Genomic DNA, 11,740 nt, shown 5'->3' with positions numbered 1-11,740 from the left:
AGGAAAAACATGAAAAACCTCAGATAGAGTAATGTCTCCACAATGAACCTGGGACCCCCCAAATACAAAGTGGGAGTGCTAACCACTTGACAGTGGCATTCAGTGACTTCTGCAATGTGTAAGTACAAGAAAACAATAAGAGGAAGAACAAAAGAAAATGGCAGTGTGATACGGGAAACAATGGACGACGTGAACATGACCAGGGCAAGGTGTGTATAAAATAAAATAAAATTTGTAATGAATCAGTGATAATGCTATTGACATTTTCACAAGAAAACATAATTAAATTACAACAGCCCTCCTATTAAGTGCCAGTGGCTCTTCACTGTTAAAGATAAAAAGGCTATAGAATAATATCTTACACAATTTTTGATACATTTTAATACCAAGTAAAGAAATAACACAGAACGATGACTAATAAAAGAGCCACTCTGAAGAGCAAACATATATAACAATTCTACCAGTGTTCAAAATGTTTGTTCATGTCTTGTAATGGAAGTCCGGTGTACCGGAGCAACTTCGGTAGCTCATAAAAATTGCATTGCACTCATGAATAAAAGTTCACTTCACCTCTTTTAACACTTTTATAGCCATGGTCCATCAAGCTTATAAAAGCACCAATTGTTATTTCAAAAGCTCACATTTCAGTAAAAGGATGGCACTACAATCTGACATTTTCAAACATCTGATTTTATAGACCATGCGCCTTCTACAATGTCCGACTCCATAACACACATTAACTGCTGCAGTACGCCCACTTCACCTACTTTTCACAGCTGTAAAATGTCACCAGATGAAAGTCAAAATAACTTACTTGCTGGACAAGGGATTCTGTAGGCCTACAGGGAAGTCCTAATCATTTTTGAAACATTTAAATTTATACTGTATACATATTTCAAGTAAACAAATCAAATACTATGCCAATCAGTTAATGTTTATTTTTCCAAATTTATTCAATAATGAAGCTAAAAAATTTGTCCAATTTCAAAGCCCTTGTAAAAGCCTCATAATGCAGAACACTTGTGTACAGCCATACACACAATCCTGATACAGACGCTCACACTAACTTTCTTTATTAACTTATTCAGAATATTCAAAATTATGCTCCACATCTGGTGACTGCATACAGATGGTAGGTTTTGATACAGCGTTGCTGAACATTCAGGAAAACTGCCAACCATAAGATGTTTATTTTCATTTAAGTTTAAAATGATATTCAAGACCTGGCAACAGAAGTGTTAAAGCATTTGCATAACCACAATCAGATGATCTTAATTTTAGTTTTAAACCACACTCACGTGTTTTATGTTCATGTTTCAGAACCCTTTGAAACTGGAAGACAGTAGTTTGTTATGCAGATTCGTCTATGAGCTGCCAAACACAAATTACAGACACTGCAACATGACAGCAAAGAACAGTAGGTAGGAACATCATTACTCCTGCCTAGTGCGTATCAAATTACAAAAAAAAAAAACACAGTGGAATAAGCATCAGAAACTCATGCAGCCAGCCACACCAGAAGGTTAATTACTGTATGTCATCTGTAACATTCAGTTCAGTGTTATCATACAAGCTCTAAAAGCAATTAACAGACAAAGTAATAAAATACAAAAATAAGTCTATTTAAGGAAAATTACTAAAACTGTAGCTTCTTCAAGGCTCCGCGCTGCAACACAAGTCTAATCTGCGACTTCTACAATAGATTTAAATTCACAAAGCAATTCATACGCTGGTGTCATGGTAAAGAGTTAAGTCCTGAAAGAAAAGCTAAGAGGAAATAATTTTTTTTAAAACAAAGTCCTCTTTTTTTTTTGGGGGGGGGGGTGTCAAAATGTATACAAATTCTATAAAATGATTTAGGCATTAACTTAAGGCCGAAGTCTCACTGTATGCAAAATTACAGTTAATAAAATATAAAAAGTAAAATAATATTTCAGTTGTAACTTTACCAAATTTGAGACTTTTTTTTCTCCTTTTAAAGGTGGGTAGAAAATGTAGTTCAGAAGGCAAACAAATTTCAATATCTGATATTTGAAAATTAATATGTACCATCATTACAATTTCCTGCAGCAAGAAATCATCAAAGTGACAAAATTATTATCTTTCCCTATTGATACTCAAGCCTGAATCCCACTGCAACTACAGCTTCAGATTTTGTAGAAAATCTATCTTTTACAAATGTCAATGCAAAGGGGCACTTGTTTATTACGTCTTGCTCGAATATTTTCTGATTAGTACTAAACAAAATTAAGCACTTCAATCCACACGAGAAGTGCAACAGCATTATTATTTAACATAATGCGAAAATGTCCACGGAAAATCAGAAACGAAACAACTTGGCAGTTTATTAAGCGTAGGTGATGATACCTTGGAACAACCATTACTGGTCCTATGGGAAAAGATACTGAAAACAGAATTTTCTTTACTGAGGCCAATAGATTACATAATTGGCTTTACTTGGCAGTAAACTCAACTGATGTGTTTGCACAAAAGCATCTTAAGTCCCACACCAACACCATATTAACTGGTTCACCATCATATACTGGATGCACTCTAACTTGTTAGCAGCACAAGTAATTTATTGGGTAAAAACATAAATGCCACAAAAAAAAAAATCTTTAGATTCTAGTAAGCATATGTTCATGTCTGGTCACTAGCCTATGGGACAAAACAATTACAGCCAATAAATCCTTTGAAAATGTGGCTGGTAACAAATGAAAATTGCATTCACAGAGAAATTTTGGAAACCTGTCAGAATTTTCTTCCTCCAAGTGAAAGCCGTGATCACCTGCAGATAAATATTTCACGAATAAGACCAGAAGAACTTGTACGGACCTGTTCAAATTAGGGAGACAGAAATAAAATAAAAATAAAGCGCTGACATACAGAACAAGATCTATTCAGTACTAAAGGAAGTTACGTAATATCGTGATCAAATAATTCACGTACTGTGTAGGAATAAATTATAATGTTTATCTTTCATTAATTATTAATTACAAGTTTTTAATAAATCCTGACAGAGGTGGTAAAGATTTCATTCACAACGTTCACATTCTATGTGCACATGTCGTAACATTCTGTAACCAGGTCTCCAAAATTAACATGTTGCGAATTTTAAGTTTTCCTACTGCCTGACAAGTATTTCCCTGCATTACACAAAAATTATTACAACAAAACAAAAGGTATTGGATGGGATTGCAATGTGATAAAAGTACAGCAGCTACCACAAGACTTGCCACATTCACTTGACCATATCTGCAGATCAGCTCCAATAACAAGTGTACCACAAATAGTAAAAACAACTGGCCACAGGCGGCTTAGGAACACCAGTCGACTATCACCTTCTCGTATCACCGAGTTATCCTAAAACAAGAGAACACATTCATTCCAAACAGTTAAGAAATGTCAAGTGTGATACGAGGTTTAACACTTTCTGGCTCGTACAATATGCATGGATAGCGTTCATAAGCCTTTGCCGTGTATGGCACACTAGAATAACAAGTACCAAATTGGGAAATGGGCCAACACATACAATTTTCTAACTGTATTCTGAAGGAAAAAGAAGAGTTCCCTTGAAACGCTAAAATGGCGCACAACCTCCAAGAAGATAAACAAAGGCTGAACGAAGGAAACTAAAAGTAAGATGGGCAATAACAGACCATCACACATTCAACTGATAAAAACTCACCTATTTATGCATACCCCAAGAGAATTACTACGAGATATTCTTTGGTGAATGAGTCGGCTTCCTTCTGCAAAGAGAAATACTTTCTTAGAGTGCAGAAGCTCAAATCCTACTTAGGGTTGAAACACTTTTTTGACATTATGTTTGCTATTTCACCACAAACCCATTCCACTCGTTTACAATTGCTTTTACATTAACACACCTCTTCTTTTTCTTATGAGCTGTGAGTGATTCCTGACCACTATCATCATCACCGCTAGAAGATGAACATGATGAATCATCCGAATCACTTGAACTTGAAGTAGAACCACTTGAACTATCTGATGCAACACCAGTGCTAGTGTTCAGGTCCACTGAGTCGGCGACAGATACTAAAGCTGGCTCTTTTTCCTACAGGGCGAAAAAAAATGTTCAGCAACGCACCTAAATGTTTTCTGTAGTATTACACACACAACAAGACTTTGTAAAACTGTTTAACCTCATATTAATCACCAAATTTTGAACAGAAAATACTGTACTGCCCACAATGGCTATACAGAGGGAGAAGAGACATCAAACTCAGACAAATAATGAGCAAACTACTCTAGGATCTAAAAATATTTGCATTTCCCTTCCTCACCCTTTCTAATACATTCAACCGTTTGCTGATACTCAGTCTATAAAGTAATCTGTACCAAGTATCTAAATCTATTCTATACCTATACATTTTATAAGTATTGTACTGTGCACAAATAGTCACTAATTTATTTCCTTTTACAGTTGTAACAATGCATTTTAGTTAGTGTTGCTTGTAGGCGGTCAGGGCTGTATTATAATCTACCTTCAGAGACTATTTTATTTAGCAAAAAGCTGTTACTACTTCTTAAATATATAAGAACATAGCAATCACAGGTCTACTTGGAATAACGAGAAATGTTCTGTCATGGACACTTATTATTTAAATCCCAGAATTTGATTTAACATTTACTGCTCTGCATTATACTACCTGAATTTGGAAATGTTTACTAAAACAAACAAAAAATAAATGCCCACTTGTTAATTAGGAAAAAAATCAGAACATAAACTTTACAAAACTTCTTCTATGGCTCTCCGGTCCGTATTCGATCCATGGCCTCCTCAATTCTCCTCTTCCATTCGGTCCTCTGTTAGGTCCGTCTGTCTGAGGCTTTGACCGAGGTTTCGAAACATCTTCCTCTTTACGGTGCAAGGTTGTTAGCCTTGCGACCTGGAGGACCTCTCCCCCTCGACCAATCTGACTAGGGAGGCCCTACCAGTAGCTATGCTACCGCCAGCATAGCTTTTGGGGTCACTGAGGTACTCGAGCCCCACCACCACGACAAGGTGCAGGTACCATTAAGACTTTACAAAACTATCCTCTCAAATACTGGTACGCAGAAATAACAAATGTCCAGTCATCAGATCTTTGTGATTGCTGGCTATAATTTCAGCAAAGCATTTAACCGAACATTCACAATATGCAAAACATTATCTGCACTAAACTTCTGTCAAATAAAAAATAACTAATCGTCAGATATCTCTGCAGATGTACGAGTTGTGCTATTATGGCAGAATGAATTAAAGCACTTTTAAAAAGTTTAAAATACAGTAAAATTGATGCAGAACAAAAGAAGGCAAGCTCATGGGTCAAAATGATACTTGCCACCTGATTAAAACAATGGCAGAGTCTATACATCTTTACTGAAGAACCCCCAAGTCTTTTAACAAGACTTGAAGGTAAATTAAAATCATTACCTTTAGAACCCTATACAATTTGCGGGACAGCTTGGGACGGCCACGTACTGTCTTGTGCCACACGACAGGGAAGTTGGTACGACTACAGAAGTTCTGAGTGACGGCAATCGTCATGTCAAGGTTTAGCACTACGTGCCACCACCCACCAGGCACAAATACAGTCTCACCTGGTTTCTGCAAGATCTCCAGCTGCAAGACACGAGACCAGAACTAGCATACAACTTACTGGTCAACACATTCTGCTGCGGCACTTAGATATAAGCACACATTAATGAAGTCTTCTTGAGCTATCATTCACATCAATTTGTCAGTCACACAGCTGATAGCACAAGAAGGCTTTATTAATATTGCTTGCCACAAAAGCTTTATATTATACACAACCATACATATTTACTACCGTAACTTAAAAATGATGCCAAGACGTTGCTCCTGGTTTTATGTTATTCAGTTGTACAAACCAAGAGGAGAAAGTACAAGTGGTGAAGAGACTTTTAGACGCCTGAGGATGAATGATCAACATCTCTCAACCTATTATTTTCCCCTCTTTTTCTTTTTCCTCTGCATTCTATACATAATTATATATTAAATTATGCATACAGGCTTGCAGCTTTCTGGCCAAGATGGAAGTTGAGTCCGGGGATACACAACTCTGAACCAGGTAATGGCTTCGTCACGCTGCTTTCCCCCATCTACTGATGTCACTTTCAGTAATTCTTTCGGTGTGTGTGTTGGAAATAAGCACCACCTATAACACATTAACAACACTTGACAGACTCAATCAAAATTCTAACAACTTCCAAATTCAAATATAAATACAGCAAAACTGGACATGGAAGTCTGCATCATGCGTTCAAATAAAAGATCCTTAAACAGTCCTCCCGAAGACTTAACATGACATCCCTAAAACCATGCTTTAGTCTGATAAGACCTAATATGACAGTTTTAAAACCCAGACAAAACGAAGTGGTGGGTTGTAGTACATCAAAACACCTGGACCCCAAACTCATCCCCGCTCACCTCTTGTGTCCGACCACCAAAGCATTCCAGGCACTAGTACCCAGTGGGTCGATGTGAATGCCCGTGCCCGATCGAGAAGGTCCCATGACAAACCAACGGTACGGTGGACGACGTTCCTCTCCGGCGTATTTGAACAGGTCATCGCGGAAATATACTGGCACTTCATAATCCTGAAGGAGTTTCTTGCGGCGGGCATGCTGCCAACACATTTCCACTTACAGTAAAATCTTCTTAACATGACGTACTGTAATCCATACGTTATATACATACTTAATGCTGAAGTGAGATATGACAGTCTTGTGGCGGTCAAAAAGACAATGATGTTCTTCTGGGTTCTGGCACCGTGCAGACTCCTAGGCAGACAGCAACATTCTGGAGGAACATACTGTTTCCATCTTCAGCTGAAAAGATGCAGATAGCGTGTTTCTCAAAAACACTGGTTATCTACCTATACGTCTATACGTCAGAACCCAGAACACCAACATTGTCACTTGATACTTAAATCTATACTTCCTAAGTAATATTAGATAGAACAGAAGCCTTGACTGAAAATTTTCAGTATCTTCTAATCTGAAACATTAGAATCTCTGTACCAATAAACAATCTTAACAATATGACACGTTCCTCCTGTGTCGATACATTACAGATATCTCTATCAAGTAAGTAAACGAGTCAGAGACTATAACAGTTCCTTAGATACAGAATTTCAGATTAAATTTCTGGCAGTTGAACACCCTCTGTTGGCATGGGGATAAAACAAAAACAAAATAAGACACATCACTAGGCTACCCAGAAAAGATAATGGTCACACTGCTAGTTACATGTATCAGTATATATATATATATATATTTTAAAAAATGTAATGGTATGATCCCAAAGTATATTATCACATTACAATTCCAGTATGAATGTGTTTGCACAAATCATATATGATAATGAAAATTAGCATACAAGTCTTAACTTCAAAGCTTATTTCTGTAAGCTCCATAATGTCAAATGAATATTTCACAGTATCACAAGGCATTAAACACATGATTAGAGGCTGGAAGATATATTCTACAATACCATTATGCCACCAATTTTTCCTTCAATTAGAAAAAAGTCAATACGCATACAAATTAAAATTTGGCATAGTAAAATATGAAAACTTTAAATTGTCTCTTGTCACTTGCCAACAATTAATTTCAAATGAGAATATTTTTCAAGGACACCACAACTAAGAGGGAAATAAAATATATAACCCCCTCCACACACGCAAATACATACGTGCGCATGTACACACACACACACGTGGTCTGAAATGTTCATAAGAGACCAATTGTTTTTTAAAGTGAGAAAAACAAACAAACAAACAAAGGCACATAAAAGTACCTCACCAAAGCTGCTATCAAATATATAAAGTGGGCTATCATCCTGAGTAGTTGTCATGTACTGAATGTAATACTTCATTTTCATCTTAACACTGTAACCTTCATTGTCTTCACCACATTTGAACTTCTGGTTTCGATATTTTTTAGCCAGCCTCTGTAAAAGCAACAACATAATTTGATGGTAATCTAGCAACTCTACAATAATTAAAATATATCACAATAAACAAAAATTAGGAACACAGTTTAACAAACAGATGAGAACAGAAAGAATACCAAAGTATGTTACATTTTATCTTGAAGTATGAAAAAAATACTTATATTAAATAAAAATAAGTGAATTAAGTACAAATGAAAGCACTCTCAATTACGTGAGGCTTCTTGGGACAATTCAGTGGGCTTTTGTCCTCCTTGATAATGGAAAATTAGAATTTAACATACAATTCAATTACATGTGCCATGCATAGCCCAAAACAAAGAAAAATAGCAAATATACATATCAACATCATCAATGATGATGACAACAACAATAATGTCATCTGTCAACTTAGCAATGTGTGACATCCTTATAATACAGCTTACCTCCAAAGTCCATTTATGCTTTGCTTTCCAATTATCCTGAATTCCACAAATAACCACTGGCTTGTACAGTCTCTCATACTTTTCTATAAATTCACTAGGAGGAAAATCTTTCACATGAATTCTTTCAACATTGTCATTAACAGTCGAAAATGAATCAAAATGGTCTACATATCCCAGCAAAGACCAGTCTCCTTTGTCATTCAATTCTGAAAGAAGATATTAAACATACACTTCACTAACATGTCACAACTGAGGAAAACATACAAGAGGGAGAAGGAGGGTGAAGAATGGACTCAGCTGGCTTAGAATAGGGACAAAGGCAATAGCTAATCACATCCCCCAAAAATGCAAATAAGGTGAAATATTGATAACAAAATATGTCTGAACTATTTTTAATTTGCTAATTAATAAAATATAAAAGATATGCAAAGGGAAATCAATGATAGCAAACAATGCTGTTTGTGCTTGGCCTCTGACAATGGAATAAGCTACAAAGCAAATTAGCAGACTACTACTTAATCTGGTGTACACAATTTCTTAATCAGTACTTCCATTCTGTAAAGAACACACATTTCCTTCCCTTTGTCAAAGGCATACATTACCGCTAACATATCGTTTCCACATTCCTTCTGTGGTTTCAAATGTGTGATCTGAACACCACATATGCATGTTAAGCACAAGCTCAGACCACAGTATAAGGAATATTCCTAGCCCTCTTCTGGTTAATAAGATTAAATACAGCTTCGATAAACCATGCAGTCAATTTTAAACAAATCAGCCAAAACTCATGAAATGTATGATCAAACCACTTAAGGCCATTAACAGCAAATGGCATGGCATATCACCTGCCAATAACTCTGAATTTTATTTTCCAATTTAAAATATGTATGAGCATGTTAAAAACACAAAACTGGAAACGATATGTACACTGTGGTTTCAAAAATCTGTAAATAGCTGTTATAACTATGTACTTATATTTGTACTAGCAACATTTGTGCTATGACCTGTTCTACATCCCTGGCTTAGACTTATGAAGGATCTATGGATTGTAAATAAATTCTATTCTATTCCATTCTATGCATTAACCCCCAACTCAATTGATTATATAAGCACATCCTGAAGCACCTAACCTGGTCTAGCTTTCTTTTTCACTTCTCTAATCCTCTTTCTTGATCTGTGATCCATTATTGTATTGCTTGTTTTACTATAATTTAAACATGTAAAGTAAAAGAGAAACAAAGTAATTCACACGACATTCATTAGCACATCAACATACTAAACAACACCGCCATTATCTAATCCGGTGAAATCACGTCAGTCGAATCATATACTCTCAAAGAGAACGTTCCTGAATTTTATAACCTTTGAAAGTCTCAGACGAACAAACAGGAAGAAAATTAAAAGTATTTATATAGTTATTTCACCCACAACTTTTTTAAAGTTAATTTAATGACGCTTTCAGGATCTCAGACTGTATAGAGTCGAATAACAGGTTTATAGTGAATTACATATTGGAAAGAGAGTGGAAGGAAGCGCTCATAGCCTAATTTAATGCATCACAACCCAGAAAACCAACATCTGATAACTGACTTGGCTAATGATGAACACGTCAAGACGATGTTCTCGAAAAACAGCTCTCAAATATTTTATTTGCGAACGACGTCAATCACAGGGGTTTAGGCATTTGTATAATATCTGTGACCGGAACTCTCGCATTTCTACCATCTTAGATTCTTCGTCTTCGCTCTTGGGCAACAGCTGAAGGTTGGGTGTGATATCGGAGGAGGAAGAACTAGGAAGTACACGTTAATTTTCTAATCAAACAGCCGCCAGAATGCTAAGAACTTTAGTCTGCCGAATCCATTCAGTTGTTCGGAGTGTTGCCATACAAAATATTGGGCGTACAACGTCAGTTGTACCTACCCGGTTGATGTCGCAGCATTCAACGGAAACAGACGAAGAATTCGACAGAAGGTATGAAGCCTATTTTAATAGACAAGACATCGATGGTTGGGAGATTCGCAAAGCGATGAACGACTTGGCAGGTATGGACCTTGTACCAGAACCTAAAATCATCAGCGCTGCACTTCGAGCATGTCGACGAGTAAGCGACTTCGCTCTGGCTGTGAGGTTCCTCGAGGCTGTTCAGTCGAAGTGTGGGGGTCGCGTCAAAGAGATTTACCCATATATTCTTCAGGAGATCCGACCAACTCTAGATGAACTGGGCGTCAGCACCCCGGAAGAAATGGGTTATCACAAGCCAGAGTTGGCTCTGAAGAATGTGTATGAAATATAGGCAAGTGCAGAGACATAGAAAGTACTTAGTTGGAATGGTGAACTCTTAATACTGCAATAAATTTCAGCGCATGAAAGGCCCATTATGTGGGTCAGTAATGTGGTATGAAAGTTTTGCAGTGTACATTTTCATTTAAATTAAAAGAAAAAATGTAGCTGTAAAAATAAACAACACAAAAATTGAAGTGTTTTTTTCTTATCAAAGCTGAGAGAAGGTGAGTGGTCGGAAGCAGGGTGAGGTCTGGAAATTGTTGGATAAGGTGACTTCTGTCAATCTTACCTTAATCACATTTGATCCATAACTTGTGTGCTATAGTAGTAACCAATATCATGATTCTTTTTTGTCCTACCAGAAATTTGGTAAATTGAGTTTGCTAAGTTTAATATGTGCCGTAAATAAGATCTGCTGGTGCAGTGACTTTGATGACGGGTGTTTTAATACTGTAATGAATGTTCATTTATGTAAGATATTAATGTTTATCCTCATAGCATAAATAATTTTATTGAACCTCTCCCCACGTATTTTGGATAAGCTAAAGAAATTAATTATGCTCGTATGTACAGTGGTCATTAAAATAATCCAGTCTAAATGAAAACTGAAAATTTGTTCCACTTTTCATAATACCATTCAATATTAGATTTAATCAAAGTACCGTTATCTATTCTCAACTTGAATGCAGTTGAAGATAATCATGGTCTAAATCACATGACCTGTGCACAGACACATCTTACTTCTTCCTATCACATACCAAAGGCACTTTCTTTCTGGGTATCAGCAGACAGAACGCGAAACTGAAGACATATCCATCTCGTGCGAAGGCTGAGAATGCACAAGTCTACATGGAAACACACTTTCCCTTCTGAAGAAAACTGTCATTAATTCTTCACAGCATCAGCGCTTGAAGTGAGGCAGCATGAATGGATATGTCGTCATTGAATTTTTCAGTCATCTTTATTCTGTTGTGCCATTTCTGCAACAGCTCATGCACAGTATAGCCTCAGATTTGTATACTGAGATGTCACCACATTTACTGCAATGAAG

General features: G+C 36.5%; 2 protein-coding genes across 2 annotated transcripts; one reads left to right on the top strand and one right to left on the bottom strand.

Moving 5' to 3' along the window:
* Positions 1-231: 231 nt before the first annotated feature.
* JMJD6 (Bifunctional arginine demethylase and lysyl-hydroxylase PSR) lies at positions 232-9,969 on the bottom strand. Its single transcript, XM_022057161.2, has 9 exons — positions 9,534-9,969; positions 8,404-8,609; positions 7,826-7,978; positions 6,455-6,651; positions 6,035-6,182; positions 5,438-5,626; positions 3,888-4,075; positions 3,689-3,752; positions 232-3,363 (listed from the first exon to the last, which is right to left on the bottom strand). The coding sequence occupies exons 1-8, from the start codon at positions 9,586-9,588 to the stop codon at positions 3,716-3,718; spliced, it is 1,173 nt and encodes a 390-aa protein (XP_021912853.1). The 5' UTR covers positions 9,589-9,969; the 3' UTR covers positions 232-3,363; positions 3,689-3,715.
* Positions 9,970-10,122: 153 nt separating this feature from the next.
* COX5A (Cytochrome c oxidase subunit 5A) lies at positions 10,123-10,883 on the top strand. Its single transcript, XM_022057170.2, has one exon. It carries the CDS (start codon positions 10,238-10,240, stop codon positions 10,697-10,699), a length of 462 nt encoding a protein of 153 aa, XP_021912862.1. The 5' UTR covers positions 10,123-10,237; the 3' UTR covers positions 10,700-10,883.
* Positions 10,884-11,740: the final 857 nt, after the last annotated feature.

Source organism: Zootermopsis nevadensis, unplaced genomic scaffold, assembly GCF_977971745.1.
Source record: "Zootermopsis nevadensis isolate Lab colony 2312 unplaced genomic scaffold, Znev_1.0 Znev_ptg000004l, whole genome shotgun sequence".
NCBI lineage: Eukaryota > Metazoa > Arthropoda > Insecta > Blattodea > Termopsidae > Zootermopsis > Zootermopsis nevadensis.
The sequence above is the reverse complement of the archived record's forward strand: the minus strand, read 5'-3'. Positions and strand labels throughout refer to the sequence as shown.